This window comes from Anomaloglossus baeobatrachus, chromosome 2 (assembly GCF_048569485.1).
Source record: "Anomaloglossus baeobatrachus isolate aAnoBae1 chromosome 2, aAnoBae1.hap1, whole genome shotgun sequence".
NCBI lineage: Eukaryota > Metazoa > Chordata > Amphibia > Anura > Aromobatidae > Anomaloglossus > Anomaloglossus baeobatrachus.
The window spans coordinates 21,274,722-21,298,641 of NC_134354.1; the positions used below are offsets into that span (position 1 = coordinate 21,274,722).

General features: G+C 41.8%; 1 protein-coding gene across 1 annotated transcript in view; it reads left to right on the top strand.

The window, feature by feature from the left end:
- The first annotated feature begins 3,399 nt into the window (after positions 1-3,399).
- CD247 (CD247 molecule) overlaps positions 3,400-23,920 on the top strand; it is a 156,997-nt gene continuing 136,476 nt past the window's right edge. Inside the window, exon 1 of the mRNA XM_075332846.1 lies at positions 3,400-3,537. Coding sequence (XP_075188961.1) covers positions 3,480-3,537 — 58 coding nt within the window. The 5' untranslated portion in view covers positions 3,400-3,479. The remainder of the gene's footprint in view (positions 3,538-23,920) is intronic.

Here is a 23,920-nt window from a genome sequence, read left to right on the forward strand (position 1 = left end):
GGAGAGGCTGGTTGGAGGAAGGGCCTGCAGCAGAGTAGGCTGGGGCCCCGTCACCATGGCAGCCGGTGACTACCCTCCAGGACCAGGGGTCCCCTGGACGTGGGGCCTCTGAGAGACTGACGGGTATGGAACTTTGTACCTGGCCCGTTGTGGGCAATACCCGGACCTGAACCCGTTTCCTGTACTGGGGAAAAGGGGTGCTGACCTGTTCTTAGAGGCAGCATCAAGGCTAGGTTTGCTTGGGTGGGTAACTGAAGGACCCGGTCCCGTTCCCGGTTAATAAAAATGTTTTTACCCGTTTGCAACGTTAAAGTAAAATGCCTCCCGTAAGGGATGATCCATAAAATCTGCTTAAAATGTAAAAAGTTAATATATTTGTATACGTTTTCCCGTTTTATCTTTTGCAGTTTTCAATATAAACCGGTGGTGGTCGGGCAGCCCGCGGACGGTCTGTATTAAACCAAGGGGGAATGTGACGCCCTGGACTAGCCAGGTAGTCACAGGTAGGCCCTTGCATAACACCCGTCCCCTAAAAAGGTGTCATCAGCCACCCTTAAAACCCTGGTCGCCTCCCTCAGAGCTTATTGAACACACCAGGGGGCGGAGCCAGGCGGTTGGCACGCCCACCGAGGAGTTCAGAGGGCCTGAGGTAGGAAACACAAAAACAGTTCAGTCAGTAGTGAGTAGTGAGTGGAGTTGAGGAGTGAAGGAGAGTGCAGCAGGCCTGTGGTGACAGGTCTGCAGCGGGAACTGACAGGTGTCTGGGTCGTAGCCCTGGTACCTTGGCTAGGAGGGAGACGATGGCCTTAGCCTGCAGAAGCCAGGAAGACGGCCAGGTGGAATCGTGGTGGACCGGAACAGGGTAGTGGTCCGCCGGTACCGACCCGGGGAACCGACTGGAAACCGGAGCACACAAGGGGGTACTCAGACCCTGAAACGAGGTCCAGAAGCCACTGGACTGAGTTAATTCACTGATTGCGGTCTGGACTATAGGTCCTTTCCCACCCAAGTCCCGACTGAAGACAACAGCCCACCGAGGGGGATAGAAAGCCACCGCACAGGCAGAGAGATCCCACGGGCCAGCGTCTGCGGGCAAACGGGCTCTCCCGACACACATACTGCCGGGGAGCGGACTCCCGTCGCTGAAGCGCAGGCAGTCTACACATACACTACACAGTGCAGGAGAAAGGCCAAGACCACCGAACCGAGTAGGGGGGACCAGACGCAGCCAGCTGCGGGCACCAACCACCATCATCTTGGTTTACCAGAGACTTTTGTGCATTAATCATAGTGAGTACAACTGTGCCCTCAGGCCGCGCACCGCCCTGCACCGCCAAGCACCGACATACCATCCCAATCGGGTCCTGGGGCCATCACCCCTGCCCACGGAGGGGTTAACACCTTTGCTGCGCAACATCTCCCCCGGGGTGCCCAGTAATCAGCAGCGGTGGTGTCCACATTCACCACAGCCCGTGGGTGGCGTCACGAACTTATCTAAAAAACGCGGCCCCGGCCGTAAACCTAACCCCTACGTAGCGCCAGCATCCTTTCAGAGCGAAGTGACCCGGGTCCGGAGACGCTCGAGCCACCCACCAACAAGCCCGGATCCGAGCGGCTCGGCTGCATCCGAGCGCTGGGCGATGCTAGCGATGTTGCAACGTGTAAAGCACTCTTTAGTCTCTGCAGTACTTGGCAAATATCTCTCATATCGGGAGAAAACACCAAGATGTTGTCCAGGTACAAAACCAAGCACGAGTAGAGCAGTTCTCGGAATATTGTCAACGAATCCTGGAAGACCGCTGGACCATTGCTGAGCTAAAATGGCATTACCTGATACTCATAGTGGCGTCACGGGTGCCATTTTCTGTTCGGCACTCGACCATATCCGGATGAGGTTGTACGCACCACGGAGGTCAAGCTTGGAGAAAATCCTGTTGCTCATGTTGCCGGACCGCCTATTGTTGCAAACCAGTGAATAGAGCAATACTAGAGCCAATAGGATCCATGGCCTGGTCAAATTGTAATGCTTGCCCCTGGCAAGCACGGGATTAGTGGATCCATGCGACCGAAGGTACCAATCACTGGCCTGGAGGAGCGAACGATAACGGCTATTGAGTCTTCATTAAAGCTATCGGAGGTGGCAATAGACACACATGCTGGTAGGTAGCCGACAGAGGGCAACCCCAGGGTATCAATGGTACCTTGGCAGACTGGAACCACAGATATGGACACAGACAGTCTGCGGTAGCAGAAGCAGCATCCGGTGTTGTGCATTTGGCCGGGATGGATAGATGGATGCAGTGGAGCGGCCTGCGTCGACAGAGGATATCATAGGAGCGGCCAGAGAACACACCTGCAGCAGCTGACATAGTGGAAAAGGTCTGCATGGATAGTTGCAGCAGCAGCGGATTTGTCATGCACAGAAACACAGATAGGAATCAGCAACACCGCACAGCATAGTAACAGCAGCAGCTGCACAAGGCACTTGAGAACTAACAACATATAGAACTCATTGCCCAGGCACCTCCCTTAAGGGGAAGGTGCCTTAAATACCTGGCTGTAAGGCACTTTAAGAAAAGGGGCGTGTCTGCATGTGCACCCTATAGGCACTCCTGGGAGCCATGTGCGGCAGATGCAGGCCCTGAGAAATAGGAGCAGGAACCGGGTATGGAGCAGTCACCACTGGACAGCAGGGAAGGTGAGATAGCTGGCGTCCACACTGGGGTAGGGAGCAGGATAGCGCGGGGACGCCGGTATTGGTGTTAACATTAGCTAATTGTGCACACATTGTATATTATGCCCATATTATTCTACCACCATACATAATACCATCATTCAGTGCTCACATATTACTGATATACGGTGAAGAAGTAATACCAACATACCCTGTCCACATAATACCGCAACAGTACACAAGTAACACCATTATATAGACTTCCCATAGATTTGTCATATAGTGTATACATATAATTCTCTTATACAATGGAAAAAAAAATGCTACAAAATCACTTCAAAAAATACTTGTACTTTGCGTTGGCATTACATAAAATTCTAATAAAACACTTTCATGTTTTCAGGTGTAACATGAAAAATTGTAGAAAAGTTCACAGGGTATGAATATTTTTTCAAGGCACTGAAATACCACTATATAGTCCTCACATAATACTGTCTCGCAGAATACAAATAATACCGCCAAACAGTGCACACACAAATTTAGTTTATTAGTATACTAATTAACAAAGACACAATATAAGCTTCCTGGCACCAGGGCCGATGAGGCCAGGCGGAGCTGCAGCGTGTGGTCTATGGGTTGTGCGTAGAGTATATAGCAGAGAGTAGCTGCAGGTTGTATATACGGTGCCTTAGATCTTCCACTTCCTGTGCAGCTCAGAAGCAGAGCCGTGTGGGTGGAAAAACCAAGAGATCTGCTCCGAGCAGGTGACGACGACCGGTACAACAAAGAGCGGCCCCGACTCACCATGAAGGCCAACTGGCTCGCCGCGTCCGCCGTCCTCCACGCTCGCTTCTCCGTAGCAGGTAACGGTCAACATCTGTTGTAAAAACTTTCTTGAAACTTTTTGAAAAACTTTTTGTTTTTATGCTTTAATATATCATGTAATGTAACTTTTTATGGCTTTTTACGTTTGTGGACTCGAGCGTCGTCTCCGTTTCGGTTTCAGCTGGAGATGTCTCCGCGTCCGATGGAAGGAAGGGACCAAAATATTTAAGATTTAGAGACATTTGTTAAAACTTCTAGATTAATTTTTAGCTTTTGTTTGTATGTTGTTTTCTATTTGTCAGTTCAAAGAACACGACATCGGGAGCATGCGACTTCCTATCGTTGGTTCCTTTGTCTCTTTTTAGTACGATTCTGCGGATTTAGACATATTTTATTATGCCAGAGGTTAAATATTATTTGTATTATTTTTAAGTGGGGTTTTTTTTTTGGGTACAATGAGGATGGGAAGAAATCCCCCTGATGGTACTTTTTTGGAGGTCACATCCTCTTGCCCTTGTTTAGTAAGGACATCCCTATGGGGAGTATGGGTGCAGCATAGTTTATTTATGGATACTGTGATGTAGTTATGGTTACTCCTTATCGGTACTGTAGTGTAGTTATGGGTACTGTAGTTTACTTATAGTTACTGTGTGATAGTTATTGGTATTGTAGTTATGGGTCCTATGATGTAGTTATGGGTACTATAGGTTACTTATGGGTACTGTGATGTAGTTTTGGGTACTATAGTTAACTTATGGGTACTGTGATGTAGTTTTGGGTACTATAGGTTACTTATGGGTACTAAGATGTAGTTTTGGGTACTATAGGTTACTTATGGGTACTAAGATGTAGTTTTAGGTACTATAGGTTACTTATGGGTACTAAGATGTAGTTATGGGTACTATAGTTTACTTATGGATACTGTGATGTAGTTTTGGGTACTATAGTTTACTTATGGGTACTAAGATGTAAATTTGGGTACTATAGTTTACTTATGGGTACTGTGATGTAGTTTTGGGTACTATAGGTTACTGATGGGTACTAAGATGTAAATTTGGGTACTATAGTTTACTTATGGGTACTGTGATGTAGTTTTGGGTACTATAGGTTACTGATGGGTACTAAGATGTAGTTTTGGGTACTATAGTTTACTTATGGGTACTGTGATGTAGTTTTGGGTACTATAGTTTACTTATGGGTACTAAGATGTAGTTTTGGGTACTTTAGTTTACTTATGGGTACTGTGATGTAGTTATGGGTACTATAGTTTACTTATGGGTACTGTGATGTAGTTATCGGTACTATAGTTTACTTATGGGTACTGTGATGTAGTTATGGGTACTATAGTTTACTTATGGGTACTAAGATGTAGTTTTGGGTACTTTAGTTTACTTATGGGTACTGTGATGTAGTTATGGGTACTATAGTTTACTTATGGGTACTGTGATGTAGTTATCGGTACTATAGTTTACTTATGGGTACTGTGATGTAGTTATGGGTACTATAGTTTACTTATGGGTACTGTGATGTAGTTTTGGGTACTTTAGTTTACTTATGGATACTGTGATGTAGTTATGGGTACTATAGTTTACTTATGGGTACTGTGATGTAGTTTTGGGTACTTTAGTTTACTTATGGATACTGTGATGTAGTTATGGGTACTATAGTTTACTTATGGGTACTGTGATGTAGTTTTGGGTACTATAGTTTACTTATGGGTACTGTGATGTAGTTATGGGTACTATAGTTTACTTATGGGTACTAAGATGTAGTTTTGGGTACTATAGTTTACTTATGGGTACTGTGATGTAGTTATGGGTACTTTAGTTTACTTATGGGTACTAAGATTTATTTTTTTGTACTATAGTTTACTTATGGGTACTAAGATTTATTTTTTTGTACTATAGTTTACTTATGGGTACTAAGATGTAGTTTTGGGTACTTTAGTTTACTTATGGGTACTAAGATATAGTTGTTGGTCGTGTAGTTTACTTATAGTTACTGTGTGGTAGTTATTGATATTATACAGTGCCTTGCAAAAGTATTCAGCCCCCTTGAATTTTTCAGCCTTTGCCCACATTTCAGGCTTCAAACATAAAGATAAAAAATTTTAATTTTATGGGGAAGAATCAACACCAAGTGGACACAATTGTGAAGGTGAACACATTTTTTTTATTATTTTAAACCATTTTTTTTTTTAAAATAAATAACTGAAAATTGTGGCGTGCAATATTATTCATACCCTTTACTTTCAGTGCAGCAAACTCACTCCAGAAGTTGATTGAGGATCTCTGGATGATCCAATGTTGTCCTAAATGACTGATGATGATAAATATAAGCCCCTGTGTGTAATCAAGTCTCCGTATAATGCCCCTGCTCTGTGATAGTCTCAGTGTCTGTGTAAAGCGCAGAGAGCATCATGAAGACCAAGGAACACAACAGGCAGGTCCATGATACTGTTGTGGAGATGTTTAAAGCCGGATTTGATTAGAAAAAGATTTCCAAAACTTTAAACATCCCAAGAAGCACTGTGCAAGCGATCATATTGAAATGGAAGGAGAATCATACCACTGCAAATCTACCAAGACCCGGCCGTCCATCCAAACTGTCATCTCACACAAGGAGGAGACTGATCAGAGATGCAGCCAAGAGGCCCATGATCACTCTGGATGATCTGCAGAGATCTACAGCTGAGGTGGGAGAGTCTGTCCATAGGACAACAATCAGCCGTACACTTCACAAATCTGGCCTTTATGGAAGAGTGGCAAAAAGAAAGCCATTTTGCAAAGATATCCACAAAAAATGTCATTTAAAGTTTGCCACAAGCCGCCTGGAGACACCAAACATGTGGAGGAAGGTGCTCTGGTCAGATGACACCAAAATCACACTATTTGAGCACAATGCCAAACGATATGCTTGCCGTAAAAGCAACACAGCTCATCACCCTGAACACACCATGCCCACTGTCAAACATGGTGGTGGCAGCATCATGGTTTGGGCCTGCTTTTCTTCAGCAGGGACAGGGAAGATGGTTAAAATGGATGGGAAGATGGATGGAGCCAAATACAGGACCATTCTTGTAGAAAACCTGTTGGAGTCTGCAAAAGACCTGAGACTGGGACGGAGATTTGTCTTCCAACAAGACAATGATCCCAAACATAAAGCACAATCTACAATGGAATGGTTCACAAATAACCGTATCCAGGGGTTAGAATGGCCAAGTCACAGTCCAGACCTGAACCCAATCGAGAATCTGCGGAAAGAGCTGAAAACTGCTGTTCACAAACGCCTCCATCCAACCTCACTCAGCTCCAGCTGTTTACACAGGAAGAATGGGCGAGAATTTCAGCCTCTCCATGTGCAAAACTGATAGACACATACCCCAAGAGACTGCAGCTGTAATCGCAGCAAAAGGGGGCGCTACAAAGTATTAACTTACAGGGGATGAATAATATTGCACGCCCCAATTTTCAGTTATGTATTTTTTAAAAATGTTTAAAATAAGCAATAAATATCGTTCATCTTCACAATTGTGTCACTTGTTGTTGATTCTTCACCAGAACAATAACATTTTTATCTTTATGTTTGAAGCCTGAAATGTGGGAAAAGGATGAAAAATTCAAGGGGGATGAATAATTTCACAAGGAGCTGTAGTTATGGGTCCTATGGTTTAGTTATAGGTACTATAATTTACTTAGGGGTACTGTCATGTAGTTACGGGTCCTGTAGATTACTTGTCGGTACTGTGATGTAGTTACGGGTCCTGTAGATTACTTGTCAGTACTGTGGTGTAGTTATGGGTCCTGTAGATTACTTGTCGGTACTGTGATGTAGTTACGGGTCCTGTAGATTACTTGTCGGTACTGTGGTGTAGTTATATGGGTCCTGTAGATTACTTGTCGGTACTGTGATGTAGTTACGGGTCCTGTAGATTACTTGTCGGTACTGTGGTGTAGTTACAGGTCCTGTAGATTACTTGTCGGTACTGTGGTGTAGTTACGGGTCCTGTAGATTACTTGTCGGTACTGTGGTGTAGTTATGGGTCCTGTAGATTACTTGTCGGTACTGTGGTGTAGTTACGGGTCCTGTAGATTACTTGTCGGTACTGTGGTGTAGTTATATGGGTCCTGTAGATTACTTGTCGGTACTGTGGTGTAGTTATGGGTCCTGTAGAGTACTTGTCAGTACTCTGGTGTAGTTACGGGTCCTGTAGATTACTTGTCGGTACTGTGATGTAGTTATGGGTCCTGTAGAGTACTTGTCGGTACTCTGGTGTAGTTACGGGTCCTGTAGATTACTTGTCGGTACTGTGGTGTAGTTATGGGTTCTGTAGATTACTTGTCGGTACTGTGATGTAGTTATGGGTCCTGTAGATTACTTGTCGGTACTGTGGTGTAGTTATGGGTCCTGTAGATTACTTGTCGGTACTGTGGTGTAGTTACGGGTCCTGTATATTACTTGTCGGTACTGTCATGTAGTTACGGGTCCTGTAGATTACTTGTTGGTACTGTGATGTAGTTATGGGTCCTGTAGATTACTTGTCGGTACTGTGGTGTAGTTACGGGTCCTGTAGATTACTTGTCGGTACTGTGATGTAGTTATGGGTCCTGTAGATTACTTGTCAGTACTCTGGTGTAGTTATGGGTCCTGTAGATTACTTGTTGGTACTGTGGTGTAGTTACGAGTCCTGTAGATTACTTGTCGGTACTCTGGTGTAGTTACGGCTCCTGTAGAGTACTTGTCGGTACTGTGATGTAGTTACGGGTCCTGTAGATTACTTGTCGGTACTCTGGTGTAGTTACGGCTCCTGTAGAGTACTTGTCGGTACTGTGATGTAGTTATGGGTCCTGTAGATTACTTGTCGGTACTGTGGTGTAGTTACGGGTCCTGTAGATTACTTGTCGGTACTGTGGTGTAGTTACGGGTCCTGTAGATTACTTGTCGGTACTGTGGTGTAGTTACGGGTCCTCTAGATTACTTTTCGGTACTGTGATGTAGTTACGGGTCCTATAGATTACTTGTCGGTACTGTGGTGTAGTTACGGGTCCTGTAGATTACTTGTCGGTACTGTGATGTAGTTACGGGTCCTGTAGATTACTTGTCGGTACTGTGGTGTAGTTACGGGTTCTGTAGATTACTTGTCGGTACTGTGGTGTAGTTACGGGTCCTGTAGATTACTTGTCGGTACTGTGGTGTAGTTACGGGTCCTGTAAATTACTTGTCAGTACTGTGGTGTAGTTACGGGTCCTGTAGATTACTTGTCGGTACTGTGGTGTAGTTATGGGTCCTGTAGATTACTTGTTGGTACTGTGGTGTAGTTACAGGTCCTGTAGATTACGTGTTGGTACTGTGGTGTAGTTACGGGTCCTGTAGATTACTTGTCAGTACTGTGGTGTAGTTATGGGTCCTGTAGATTACTTGTCAGTACTGTGGTGTAGTTACGGGTCCTGTAGATTACTTGTCGGTACTGTGGTGTAGTTACGGGTCCTGTAGATTACTTGTCGGTACTGTGGTGTAGTTACGGGTCCTGTAGATTACTTGTCAGTACTGTGGTGTAGTTACGGGTTCTGTAGATTACTTGTCGGTACTGTGGTGTAGTTACGGGTCCTGTAGATTACTTGTCGGTACTCTGGTGTAGTTACGGGTCCTGTAGATTACTTGTCGGTACTGTGGTGTAGTTACGGGTCCTGTAGATTACTTGTCAGTACTGTGGTGTAGTTACGGGTCCTGTAGATTACTTGTCGGTACTGTGGTGTAGTTACGGGTCCTGTAGATTACTTGTCGGTACTGTGGTGTAGTTACGGGTCCTGTAGATTACTTGTTGGTACTGTGGTGTAGTTACGGGTCCTGTAGAGTACTTGTTGATACTGTGGTGTAGTTACGGGTCCTGTAGATTACTTGTCGGTACTGTGGTGTAGTTACGGGTCCTGTAGATTACTTGTCGGTACTGTGGTGTAGTTACGGGTCCTGTAGATTACTTGTCGGTACTGTGGTGTAGTTACGGGTCCTGTAGAGTACTTGTCGGTACTGTGGTGTAGTTACGGGTCCTGTAGATTACTTGTCGGTACTGTGGTGTAGTTACGGGTCCTCTAGATTACTTGTCGGTACTGTGGTGTAGTTACGGGTCCTCTAGATTACTTGTCGGTACTGTGGTGTAGTTACGGGTCCTCTAGATTACTTGTCGGTACTGTGGTGTAGTTACGGGTCCTGTAGATTACTTGTCGGTACTCTGGTGTAGTTATGGGTCCTGTAGATTACTTGTCGGTACTGTGGTGTAGTTACGGGTCCTGTAGATTACTTGTCGGTACTCTGGTGTAGTTACGGGTCCTGTAGATTACTTGTCAGTACTGTGGTGTAGTTATGGGTCCTGTAGAGTACTTGTCGGCACTGTGGTGTAGTTATGGGTCCTGTAGATTACTTGTCGGTACCGTGGTGTAGTTATGGGTCCTGTAGATTACTTGTCGGTACTCTGGTGTAGTTACGGGTCCTGTAGATTACTTGTCGGTACTGTGGTGTAGTTATGGGTCCTGTAGATTACTTGTCAGTACTGTGGTGTAGTTATGGGTCCTGTAGAGTACTTGTCGGTACTGTGGTGTAGTTACGGGTCCTGTAGAGTACTTGTCGGTACTGTGGTGTAGTTACGGGTCCTGTATATTACTTGTCGGTACTGTGGTGTAGTTACGGGTCCTGTAGATTACTTGTCGATACTCTGGTGTAGTTACGGGTCCTGTAGATTACTTGTCGGTACTGTGGTGTAGTTACGGGTCCTGTAGATTACTTGTCGGTACCGTGGTGTAGTTATGGGTCCTGTAGATTACTTGTCGGTACTCTGGTGTAGTTACGGGTCCTGTAGATTACTTGTCGGTACTGTGGTGTAGTTATGGGTCCTGTAGATTACTTGTCGGTACTGTGGTGTAGTTATGGGTCCTGTAGATTACTTGTCAGTACTGTGGTGTAGTTATGGGTCCTGTAGAGTACTTGTCGGTACTGTGGTGTAGTTACGGGTCCTGTAGAGTACTTGTCAGTACTGTGGTGTAGTTACGGGTCCTGTAGATTACTTGTCGGTACCGTGGTGTAGTTATGGGTCCTGTAGATTACTTGTCGGTACTCTGGTGTAGTTACGGGTCCTGTAGATTACTTGTCGGTACTGTGGTGTAGTTATGGGTCCTGTAGATTACTTGTCAGTACTGTGGTGTAGTTATGGGTCCTGTAGAGTACTTGTCGGTACTGTGGTGTAGTTACGGGTCCTGTAGAGTACTTGTCAGTACTGTGGTGTAGTTACGGGTCCTGTAGATTACTTGTCGGTACTGTGGTGTAGTTACGGGTCCTGTAGATTACTTGTCGTACTGTGGTGTAATTACGGGTCCTGTAGATTACTTGTCGGTACTGTGGTGTAGTTATGGGTCCTGTAGATTACTTGTCGGTACTGTGGTGTAATTACGGATCCTGTAGATTACTTGTCGGTACTGTGGTGTAGTTATGGGTCCTGTAGATTACTTGTCGGTACTGTGGTGTAGTTATGGGTCCTGTAGATTACTTGTCAGTACTGTGGTGTAGTTATGGGTCCTGTAGAGTACTTGTCGGTACTGTGGTGTAGTTATGGGTCCTGTAGAGTACTTGTCGGTACTGTGGTGTAGTTATGGGTCCTGTAGATTACTTGTCGGTACTGTGATGTAGTTATGGGTCCTGTAGATTACTTGTCGGTACTGTGGTGTAGTTATGGGTCCTGTAGATTACTTGTCGGTACTGTGGTGTAGTTACGGGTCCTGTATATTATTTGTCGGTACTGTCATGTAGTTACGGGTCCTGTAGATTACTTGTTGGTACTGTGATGTAGTTATGGGTCCTGTAGATTACTTGTCGGTACTGTGGTGTAGTTACGGGTCCTGTAGATTACTTGTCGGTACTGTGATGTAGTTATGGGTCCTGTAGATTACTTGTCAGTACTCTGGTGTAGTTATGGGTCCTGTAGATTACTTGTTGGTACTGTGGTGTAGTTACGAGTCCTGTAGATTACTTGTCGGTACTCTGGTGTAGTTACGGCTCCTGTAGAGTACTTGTCGGTACTGTGATGTAGTTACGGGTCCTGTAGATTACTTGTCGGTACTCTGGTGTAGTTACGGCTCCTGTAGAGTACTTGTCGGTACTGTGATGTAGTTATGGGTCCTGTAGATTACTTGTTGGTACTGTGGTGTAGTTACAGGTCCTGTAGATTACGTGTTGGTACTGTGGTGTAGTTACGGGTCCTGTAGATTACTTGTCAGTACTGTGGTGTAGTTATGGGTCCTGTAGATTACTTGTCAGTACTGTGGTGTAGTTATGGGTCCTGTAGATTACTTGTCGGTACTGTGGTGTAGTTACGGGTCCTGTAGATTACTTGTCGGTACTCTGGTGTAGTTACGGGTCCTGTAGATTACTTGTCGGTACTGTGGTGTAGTTACGGGTCCTGTAGATTACTTGTCGGTACTCTGGTGTAGTTACGGGTCCTGTAGAGTACTTGTCAGTACTGTGGTGTAGTTATGGGTCCTGTAGATTACTTGTCGGTACTGTGGTGTAGATACGGGTCCTGTAGATTACTTGTCGGTACTCTGGTGTAGTTACGGGTCCTGTAGAGTACTTGTCAGTACTGTGATGTAGTTACGGGTCCTGTAGATTACTTGTCGGTACTGTGGTGTAGTTATGGGTCCTGTAGATTACTTGTCGGTACCGTGGTGTAGTTACGGGTCCTGTAGAGTACTTGTCGGTACTGTGGTGTAGTTATGGGTCCTGTAGATTACTTGTCGGTACCGTGGTGTAGTTACGGGTCCTGTAGATTACTTGTCGGTACTCTGGTGTAGTTACGGGCCCTGTAGATTACTTGTCGGTACTCTGGTGTAGTTACGGGTCCTGTAGATTACTTGTCGGTACTGTGGTGTAATTACGGGTCCTGTAGATTACTTGTCGGTACTCTGGTGTAGTTACGGGCCCTGTAGATTACTTGTCGGTACTCTGGTGTAGTTACGGGTCCTGTAGATTACTTGTCGGTACTGTGGTGTAGTTATGGGTCCTGTAGATTACTTGTCGGTACTGTGGTGTAGTTATGGGTCCTGTAGAGTACTTGTCGGTACTGTGGTGTAGTTTCGGGTCCTGTAGAGTACTTGTCAGTACTGTGGTGTAGTTATGGGTCCTGTAGATTACTTGTCGGTACTCTGGTGTAGTTACGGGTCCTGTAGATTACTTGTTGGTACTGTGATGTAGTTATGGGTCCTGTAGATTACTTGTCGGTACTGTGGTGTAGTTATGGGTCCTGTAGATTACTTGTCAGTACTGTGGTGTAGTTATGGGTCCTGTAGAGTACTTGTCGGTACTGTGGTGTAGTTACGGGTCCTGTAGATTACTTGTCAGTACTGTGGTGTAGTTATGGGTCCTGTAGAGTACTTGTCGGTACTCTGGTGTAGTTATGGGTCCTGTAGATTACTTGTTGGTACTGTGGTGTAGTTACGGGTCCTGTAGATTACTTGTTGGTACTGTGATGTAGTTATGGGTCCTGTAGATTACTTGTCAGTACTGTGGTGTAGTTATGGGTCCTGTAGAGTACTTGTCGGTACTGTGGTGTAGTTACGGGTCCTGTAGATTACTTGTCAGTACTGTGGTGTAGTTATGGGTCCTGTAGAGTACTTGTCGGTACTCTGGTGTAGTTATGGGTCCTGTAGATTACTTGTTGGTACTGTGGTGTAGTTACGGGTCCTGTAGATTACTTGTTGGTACTGTGATGTAGTTATGGGTCCTGTAGATTACTTGTCGGTACTGTGGTGTAGTTACGGGTCCTGTAGATTACTTGTCGGTACTGTGGTGTAGTTACGGGTCCTGTAGATTACTTGTCGGTACTGTGGTGTAGTTACGGGTCCTGTAGATTACTTGTCGGTACTGTGGTGTAGTTACGGGTCCTCTAGATTACTTGTCGGTACTGTGGTGTAGTTACGGGTCCTGTAGATTACTTGTCGGTACTGTGGTGTAGTTACGGGTCCTGTAGATTACTTGTCGGTACTCTGGTGTAGTTACGGGTCCTGTAGAGTACTTGTCGGTACTGTGGTGTAGTTATGGGTCCTGTAGAGTACTTGTCGGTACTGTGGTGTAGTTATGGGTCCTGTAGAGTACTTGTCGGTACTGTGGTGTAGTTACGGGTCCTGTAGATTACTTGTCGGTACTCTGGTGTAGTTACGGGTGCTGTAGATTACTTGTCGGTACTGTGGTGTAGTTATGGGTCCTGTAGATTACTTATTGGTAATGTGATGTAGTTATGGGTCTTGTAGTTTATCTATTGGTAATGTGATGTAGTTATAGGTCTTGTAGTTTATCTATTGGTAATGTGATGTAGTTATAGGTCTTGTAGTTTATCTATTGGTAATGTGATGTAGTTATGGGTCTTGTAGTTTACGTGTCGGTACTGTGATATAGTTATAGGTCTTGTAGTTTATCTATTGGTAATGTGATGTAGTTATGGGTCCTGTAGTTTACGTGTCGGTACTGTGATATAGTTATGGGTCTTGTAGTTTACGTGTCGGTACTGTGATGTAGTTATGGGTCCTGTAGTTTACGTGTCGGTACTGTGATGTAGTTATTGGTCCTCTAGTTTACTTATTAGTAGTGTGGCGTAGTTTACTTATTGGTACTGTGGTGTAGCTACAGGTCCTGTTTACTTTAGATAGAGAAGAATACGTTGATCAAATGGCATTGCATAGTAATAATAGCATAATTATATAATAATCAATGTTAAATGCAATGCCTCCAATACAAAACTAATATATCAGTTTGCTGATATCCATTCCCATTATGTCACCAGAAAGCTTGAAAATTGCAGTGAAATACTGCCTAATGATCGCTGTCCATGAAAAACTGCATGTAGCCAGCAAAATACGCAATCAGATGCTCCCATGGGGGAGATACCCACTAGTTAATGCCCTGACCAAACACACCGCCCCACACCTCGATGCGCGTTTCGCAACAGCTTCGTCAGGAGGTGCAGGAACCATGTGTCTGGCTGTTTAATTATCCCTTGTGTGGGAATGGATATTAGCAAACTGATATATTAGTTTTGTATTGGAGGCATTGCATTTAACATTGTTTATGATATAATTCTATGGTATTATTACTATGTAATGCCATTTGATCCACTAATGTTTAGTTTTGCACCATTTTATGCTGCATGAATCTGTCTTGTTGTCTATCCAATTGCTGCAGGTTCTCTCTCGTGGTAACTGTTGTACAGATAAGTGTTCCCATTAGAATGATTGTTAACATAATTTACCTATAGGGGTACTGTGGTGTATCAGTGCCGGTCACAGATCTCTGTGAGGGAGGCTTTGGCGTCTCTACGTTCTCTAAGGTCGTGTTCACACGTTGCGTTTTTTGTCTGTAGACAAATAAATATAATCTGCACCAAAAAAGCAGCAATATCTGTTTATTGTAAGCAGCTTTTTTATTCTTGAAGCCGTTAGTAATGTCTTCCTGCCCTGGAATTTCGGGGTATTGTGCGGTATTATAGTGTGCGGGTTTCTATCGATTTATCACCCTACCGCGCTGAGGTTTTCTGCGTTTGCTTATTTTCTAGTATTTTATGCAGTTTGTATAAGCACTGTCATAACTTATACGGTACGGGCATTTATATAGCTGGTCCTGTAGTTTATATATCACTACTTAAAGGTCTAGTTACCTCTTAAAGGGACAGTTGCCACTTAAATTTAAAGTATTTCTATTTTCAGTGCTAGGTGATATATTCTATTGTTCGCTGTTATCAGCAACTTTAGGAGAGGAGAAAAGATATGGGACAAAATGCAGAAAAATCCACGCACAAAACTCCACTGCAGAGAACAGCTAAATTCATCCATCGCAGTCGAGAAAGCAATGAGGCTCCAATTGCTGCTATTAGCCCTTTAAATGCCGGTATCAATGTTTAACAGTGGTATTTAAGGGGGTACATTTGGGGATGGCTATCACCTCCCACCCCCACAAGTGCCAAAATCACAATGGGGCGATGGGTTGATGGAAATTGGGGGATGCTGAAGGCTTCCCAGGATGCTATGGCGGAACTTCTGTGAAGGCCGGCCACAGCCTGGGCTTCATTGGAGCCTGTGATTTTACCTATATACTGCAATATTGCCCCTAAGAGAGACTAAAAATTTTTTTAAAAAGAAAGAGTTTAATATATATGGGGGTGTCATTCAAATTCATATATATATATATATATATATATATATATATATACACACACATATATATATATATACACACACACATATATATATATATTTATATATATACACATATATATATATAGATATATATAAAAAAATTATATATATATAGACTATATATATATAATATATATATATATATATATATATAAAAATTTGAATTACACCCACTTTTCCTTTTATTTATATATATATATATGTATATAATGAAAGGAAAAGTGGGTGTAATTCAGTAATTCAAATATTATATATATATATATATACATATATATACATATAATATTTGAATTACACCCACTTTTCCTTTCATTTTTATATATATATATATATATATATATATATATATATATATATATAAAACATACAAATTTGAATCACCTCCACTTTCCTCCCATTGTAAAAAAAAAACATAGTTGGTATTGCCGCATCCATAAAATTACAATTTATCGAAATATAACATTATTTAACCCATATGGTAAATGTGATTAAAAAAATAAATATAGAAAAGTTCCCTTTCTTCAGTCTCAACATTTGCCACAAAAAAAAATTAAATAAAAAGCGATTAAAATATTTAATTTACCAATAAAAACTACAGGTCGCCAAGGAAAAAATAAAAATAAAAAGATAAGCCCCCATTCAGCTTTGTCGATGGAAAAATAAAAAAAAAATATTTTTTTATTTTATTTATTTTTTTAACAAATATCTGAATATTTTGAAAATGTAAAAGAAATAATAATAATAATAATTTTATTCATTTATATAGCGCTATTAATTCCACAGCGCTTTACATACATTGGCAATGTAGAAACTGTACAAGTTTAATAATCGGACTGGCCTGGAGTATCAGGACAGCAGGGAATTTTACAAAATACAAAATTGGAATTTAAAGAATTAAGGGGGAGAGGTGTTGACATTTTATTGTGCATGGAATTTTTTTTCCAGTTTTATTCCGTACATTTAATTGTAAAATGAATGGTGTTATTGAAAACTACAGCCCATATATGCCTTTGTGGGAGGATAAATAAATACAATTATGGGTCTTGGAAAAAAATGGGTGTGAAAAACAAAAGTGAAAAAATAAAAATCGGCAGCGGCACAAAGGTCCCATACAGAAGGTAAAATGTGGCCAGTATGGCGGCACAAATACTCCCCATCATGGAACAGTAGACATCACATGTACAAATGTTTTTGCAAAAAAATGCCTTCATATGAATAAGAGTGTAAAATAAACAAAATTTTATATATATATATATATATATATATATATATATATATATTTATATTTTATTTATTTATTTTTTTATTTATTATATACCGTATTTTGATATTTTGAATTTTTTAATATTTAAAAAAATCGTCTTACGATTCCTAAGCCTCCATTCATATCGGAGCCGTAGGGGGCGGCCGGGGTCACAATGTACAAAGTAACAATCTAATAATTACTAATTAGATCTAATTTCCATAGTTTGATAATTACGAAATAGAAGATTCTATACAATTTATGACTCTTCGGCCTGAAATATAATTTATTTTTTATAGCTAGGGTAAAAATGGGACACAAAAGACAAAAAAAAGAAAAAAAATGTCATTAAGAACAAACATTTTTTAGAGGTTTTTAAAAAATGTGTAAAATTATTCATTTTATGTGAAATTTAATAGGGATTTTTTTATTGTATTTTTGAATATTTTATAAAGCTTTATTATAAAATCAAAGTGGAATCCTGTATGTGGCACAAGTTTGAGTATCAAATTTTTGTCACCGGAGCGTGAATGACAAGTTAATTGGTCGATATACAGTATATGGCAGTGTTATTTGAGCACTGTTTGGCGGTGGTACGCGGGAACGCTTTGGCATGTTTCTTTGTGCAATGTATCATCGAATCATTTTAGTACCATAAGTCGTACTTTGAGGAGAGGCTAATACTAGGAACAAATTAAGATGTCATTATTAACTCCAATATACCAGATGTGAAGAGATAACCATCAGATGTCAGGAAATAGAAGCCATATCTGCGGCGTTACTGTATATCACTACACAGCATACACGTGCTAGATATAAGATATCTGCGTTACTGAATGCAAAGCCGATGTCACCGATATCACTGCGAGGTGGACGGAAAAGAGAAAGGAAAAGAATTGTTGAAAAAACAATAAAAAAATCATCAAAACATAAAACAAATCTGTCTCTCTGTCTCTGTCTTTCTCTGTGTGTCTCTCTTTATCTCTCTGTGTCTGTGTGTCTCTCTTTGTCTCTCTCTGTGTCTGTGTGTCTCTCTTTGTCTCTCTCTGTGTCTGTGTGTCTCTCTTTGTCTCTCTCTCTCTCTGTGTCTGTGTGTCTCTCTTTGTCTCTCTCTCTGTGTCTGTGTGTGTGTGTGTGTCTCTGTCTCAACAGCGACACATTCTATGGGGTTAATGAGAATCACTGTAAATGATGGTGGCCAAGCACTGGCTACTATGTAACATGAGTGTCAATGGGATCCCTTTGCTGTGTTGTCAGCTGTTTTCAGACCATGGCTTTTGCCATAAAATGCAACTATGAAAATGTCAAGAAAATCCTCATAGAACAATGACACTTTATATAGAGTTAATCAGAAATACTGTGAAGGATGATGGCCAAGCACTGGCTACTATGTAACATGAGAGTAAATGAGAGCCCTTTGCTGTGTTGTCAGCTGCTTACGGATCTTGGCTTTTGCTATAAAATGCAACTAAGAAAATGTGAGAAAAATCCTCCTAGAACAATGACACTTTACATAGGGTTAATCAGAAATGCTATGAATGATGGTGGCCATGCACTGACTACTAAGTAACATGAGTGTAAATGGGATCCCTTTGCTGTGTTGTCAGCTGTTTATGGACCATTGCTTTTGCTGTAAAATGCAACTAAGAAACTATGAGAAAAAGCTTCCTAGAACAACGACACTTTATATAGGGTTAATCAGAAATGCTGTGCATGATGGTGACCATGCGCTGACTACTATGTAACATGAGTGTAAATGGGATCCCTTTGCTGTGTTGTCAGCTGTTTACAGACCATTGCTTTTGCTATAAAATGCAACTAAGAAAATGTGAGAAAAATCCTCCGAGAACAATGACACTTTACATAGGGTTAATCAGAAATGCTGTGAATGATGGTGACCATGCACTGTCTACTATGTAACATGAGAATAAATGAGATCCCTTTGCTGTGTTGTCAGCTGTTTACGGATCTTGGCTTTTGCTGTAAAATGCAAGTAAGAAAATGCCAGGAAAATCCTCCTAGAACAGCAAAAACTGTATATAGGGTTAACCAGAATCACTGTAAATGATGGCGGCCGTGCACTGACTACTATGTAACAAAGGGGTAAATGTGATTGGTTAATTCTGAAAACAACCAAAACCCAATTATAAGAGGGTGTTCACACTTATGCAACTATATAATTTTACGTTTGTCATTTTTTTATTTTCTCCCTCAAATTATTTTTCTCTGTGGATTTGTATAGATTATGGCCAACACTAAAGGTGGAAAAAGTTCAGAAATTAGTCTTCTTGTTATATTATATAGGGGTGTGTAGACTTTTTATATCCACTGTATTTTTGCTATTTTTCTTTTTACCGTACCAATGGCTGAGGGCAAATTGCCATAGTTGTCGTCTGGAAAGTCAGCAAGTATAGATGTCGCATCCTAAGAGGTTGTCACTTCCGAATCCTCCGCTCCCTTGTGACAAAGAAAATATCTTATTTATATACCGACCACAGACACATTGTAACAAATCCAGAAGAAACCTGGGACATAATTGGCCAATACTCTTCTATCACCGTGTCTGATCCCGGCCACATAAACGAGCGAGAGCGGCAAAGACGGCGCCGAGCACAACAACAATTCAGGGCTTATTAGTGCAGCCGACAAGTTCCAGGTCTAACACGACTGATCTACAATCTAATGAATATTAATACAGCCGAGTCCTGGAAATGTATTCCTGCCACTAAACACCGACCTGATCGCCAGAATGTAATCCTGTATACTGCGAGAGTGCGGCACAACAACCGCCATCAGGTGCTCACTGTAATAACATGTATCCAAACATACAGCGTACACAGCCGCACTGCAAAGGGGACGAATGGAGCCGTCATCAGATGTGCAGAAGAGGGATATATAGTGTATAATGGCAGTATTATAGTAGTTATATTCTTGTATATAGGGGCAGTATTATAGTAGTTATATTCTTGTACATAGGGGGCAGTATTATAGTAGTTATATTCTTGTACATAGGGGGCAGTATTATAGTAGTTATATTCTTGTATATAGGGGACAGTATTATAGTAGTTATATTCTTGTACATAGGGGCAGTATTATAGTAGTTATATTCTTGTATATTATTATTATTATTATTATTATTATTATTATTTATTTATAGAGCACCATTGATTCCATGGTGCTGTACATGAGAAGGGGGTTACATACAAAATATATGTACAAGTTACAGTAGACAGACTAGTACAGAGGGAAGAGGGCCCTGCCCTTGCGGGCTTACATTCTATAGGATTATGGGGAGGAGACAGTAGGTGGGGTGTAGGTGGGGCGGCAGCTCCGCACGGTGGTGGGGCGGCAGCTCCGCACGGTGGTGGGGCGGCAGCTCCGCACGGTGGTGGGGCGGCAGCTCCGCACGGTGGTGGGGCGGCAGCTCCGCACGGTGGTGGGGCGGCAGCTCCGCACGGTGGTGGGGCGGCAGCTCCGCACGGTGGTGGGGCGGCAGCTCCGCACGGTGGTGGGGCGGCAGCTCCGCACGGTGGTGGGGCAGTGAGGTCATTCAAGGTTATAGGCATTTCTGAACAGATGAGTCTTTAGGTTCCGTTTGAAGTTTGCAAGTGTAGTAGATAATCTGACGTGTTGAGGCAGTGAGTTCCAGGAGACTGGGGATGTTCGGGAGAAGTCTTGGAGACGGTTGCATGAGGAGTGAATGAGAGAGGAGGATAGAAGGAGATCTTGGGAGGACCGGAGATTACGTTTTGGAGTGTAGCGAGAGATTAGTTCAGAGATATATGGAGGAGACAATTTGTGGATGGCTTTGTAAGTCAGTATTAGTAGTTTGAATTGGATACGATGGAAGATTGGGAGCCAGTGAAGGGACATGCAGAGAGGAGAAGCGGGGTGGTAGTGAGGAGAGAGGTGGATCAGTCGGGCAGCAGAGTTAAGGATGGACTGGAGAGGGGCGAGCGTGTTAGCAGGAAGACCACATAGGAGGATGTTGCAGTAGTCGAGGCGGGAGATTATGAGAGCATGCACTAGCATTTTTGTAGATTGAGAATTGATGAAGGGACGGATTCTGGAGATATTTTTGAGTTGAAGACGACAGGAGGTGGTGAGGGATTGAATGTGTGGTATGAAGGACAAGGCAGAGTCAAAGGTCACTCCGAGGCACCGAACTTTGGATGCTGGGGAGAGCGTGGTGTTATTTATTGTAATAGATAGATCAGGTAGAGCGTGTAGGGGAGATGGAGGAAAGATGATCAGCTCAGTTTTGGCCACATTGAGCTTTAGGAAGCGAGAGGAAAAGAAGGAAGATATAGCAGATAGGCACTCTGGGATTCTGGACAGCAGAGAAGTGACATCTGGACCAGAGAGGTAGATCTGAGTGTCATCGGCATATAGGTGGTACTGGAAGCCATGGGACTTTATGAGTTGTCCCAGGCCAAATGTATAGATAGAAAAAAGTAATGGTCCCAGGACAGAGCCTTGAGGGACACCAACAGAGAGAGGACGGGATGAAGAGGTTGTGTGGGAATGGGAGGCAGTAAAAGTGCGGTTGGAGAGGTATGAAGAGATCCAAGAGAGGGCGAGGTCTCTGACACCAAGGGAAGAGAGGATCTGTAGTAGATATATGTAGTATATAGGAGCAGTATTATAGTAGTTATATTCTTGTACATAGGGGGCAGTATTATAGTAGTTATATTCTTGTACATAGGGGGCAGTATTATAGTAGTTATATTCTTGTATATAGGGGCAGTATTATAGTAGTTATATTCTTGTACATAGGGGACAGTATTATAGTAGTTATATTCTTGTACATAGGGAGCAGTATTATAGTAGTTATATTCTTGTACATAGGGAGCAGTATTATAGTAGTTATATTCTTGTACATAGGGAGCAGTATTATAGTAGTTATATTCTTGTACATAGGGGGCAGTATTATAGTAGTTATATTCTTGTACATAGGGAGCAGTATTATAGTAGTTATATTCTTATACATAGGGAGCAGTATTATAGTAGTTATATTCTTCTACATAGGGGGCAGGATTATAGTAGTTATATTCTTGTACATAGGGAGCAGTATTATAGTAGTTATATTCTTGTACATAGGGGGCAGTATTATAGTAGTTATATTCTTGTATATAGGGGACAGTATTATAGTAGTTATATTCTTGTACATAGGGGCAGTATTATAGTAGTTATATTCTTGTATATAGGGGAAGTATTATAGTAGTTATATTATTGTATATAGGGGAAGTATTATAGTAGTTATATTCTTGTATATAGGGGCAGTATTATAGTAGTTATATTCTTGTATATAGGGGCAGTATTATAGTAGTTATATTCTTGTATATAGGGGACAGTATTATAGTAGTTATATTCTTGTATATAGGGGACAGTATTATAGTAGTTATATTCTTGTACATAGGGGCAGTATTATAGTAGTTATATTCTTGTATATAGGGGACAGTATTATAGTAGTTATATTCTTGTACATAGGGGGCAGTATTATAGTAGTTATATTCTTGTATATAGGGGCAGTATTATAGTAGTTATATTCTTGTACATAGGGGACAGTATTATAGTAGTTATATTCTTGTACATAGGGGACAGTATTATAGTAGTTATATTCTTGTACATAGGGGACAGTATTATAGTAGTTATATTCTTGTATATAGGGGCAGTATTATAGTAGTTATATTCTTGTACATAGGGGACAGTATTATAGTAGTTATATTCTTGTATATAGGGGCAGTATTATAGTAGTTATATTCTTGTATATAGGGGCAGTATTATAGTAGTTATATTCTTGTATATAGGGGGTAGTATTATAGTAGTTATATTCTTGTACATAGGGGGCAGTATTATAGTAGTTATATTCTTGTACATAGGAGCAGTATTATAGTAGTTATATTCTTGTACATAGGGGCAGTATTATAGTAGTTATATTCTTGTACATAGGAGCAATATTATAGTAGTTATATTCTTGTACATAGGGGGCAGTATTATAGTAGTTATATTCTTGTACATAGGGGCAGTATTATAGTAGTTATATTCTTGTATATAGGGGCAGTATTATAGTAGTTATATTCTTGTATATAGGGGGCAGTATTATAGTAGTTATATTCTTGTATATAGGGGCAGTATTATAGTAGTTATATTCTTGTATATAGGGGGCAGTATTATAGTAGTTATATTCTTGTACATAGGAGCAGTATTATAGTAGTTATATTCTTGTACATAGGGGCAGTATTATAGTAGTTATATTCTTGTATATAGGGGCAGTATTATAGTAGTTATATTCTTGTATATAGGGGGCAGTATTATAGTAGTTATATTCTTGTACATAGGGGCAGTATTATAGTAGTTATATTCTTGTATATAGGGGCAGTACTGGTAATAGCAGCAGTGTCTGGAGTTAATGTCTGGATTCTGCCCCACAGATAAAGTACAATAATACCTGTAATGATAAGTATCCCACATGGGATCTGTAGAGTCTTGTGTGTTGCGGTGAGTGTTGCGGTCGGTGTGAGTGCAGGTGACAATGCTGAGTAATGTCATCTCATTGTCTGCACTTGGTGGGAATGGAAGTGACTTTATTGACTGCGGTGCGAGCCTTGTCGTTGCTGATTGTTCTCCTATTGATCAGCGGTCAGCGGCGGCCTCATCGCCATGTGTAATATCACAGAAGGGACAAGCGAGAGTCTGATATTATTATTGAACGTCTGTGACAAGGCTAAGTGCCGAGGACGTCAGTGCGAGGAGAGATCATCTGTATCCAGTGTATAGAGGAGATCCGAGCCCCAGGGACTGACGAGGAGGAATAGGGAGAGAAAGAAATGGAAGGAAATAACAATACAGAATGAATGAGGCAGTGGTAACTGTGCTCAGTATAGGGCAGTCACTGTGCATATACATTACATTACTGATCCTGGCTTACATCCTCCAGAGCTGCAC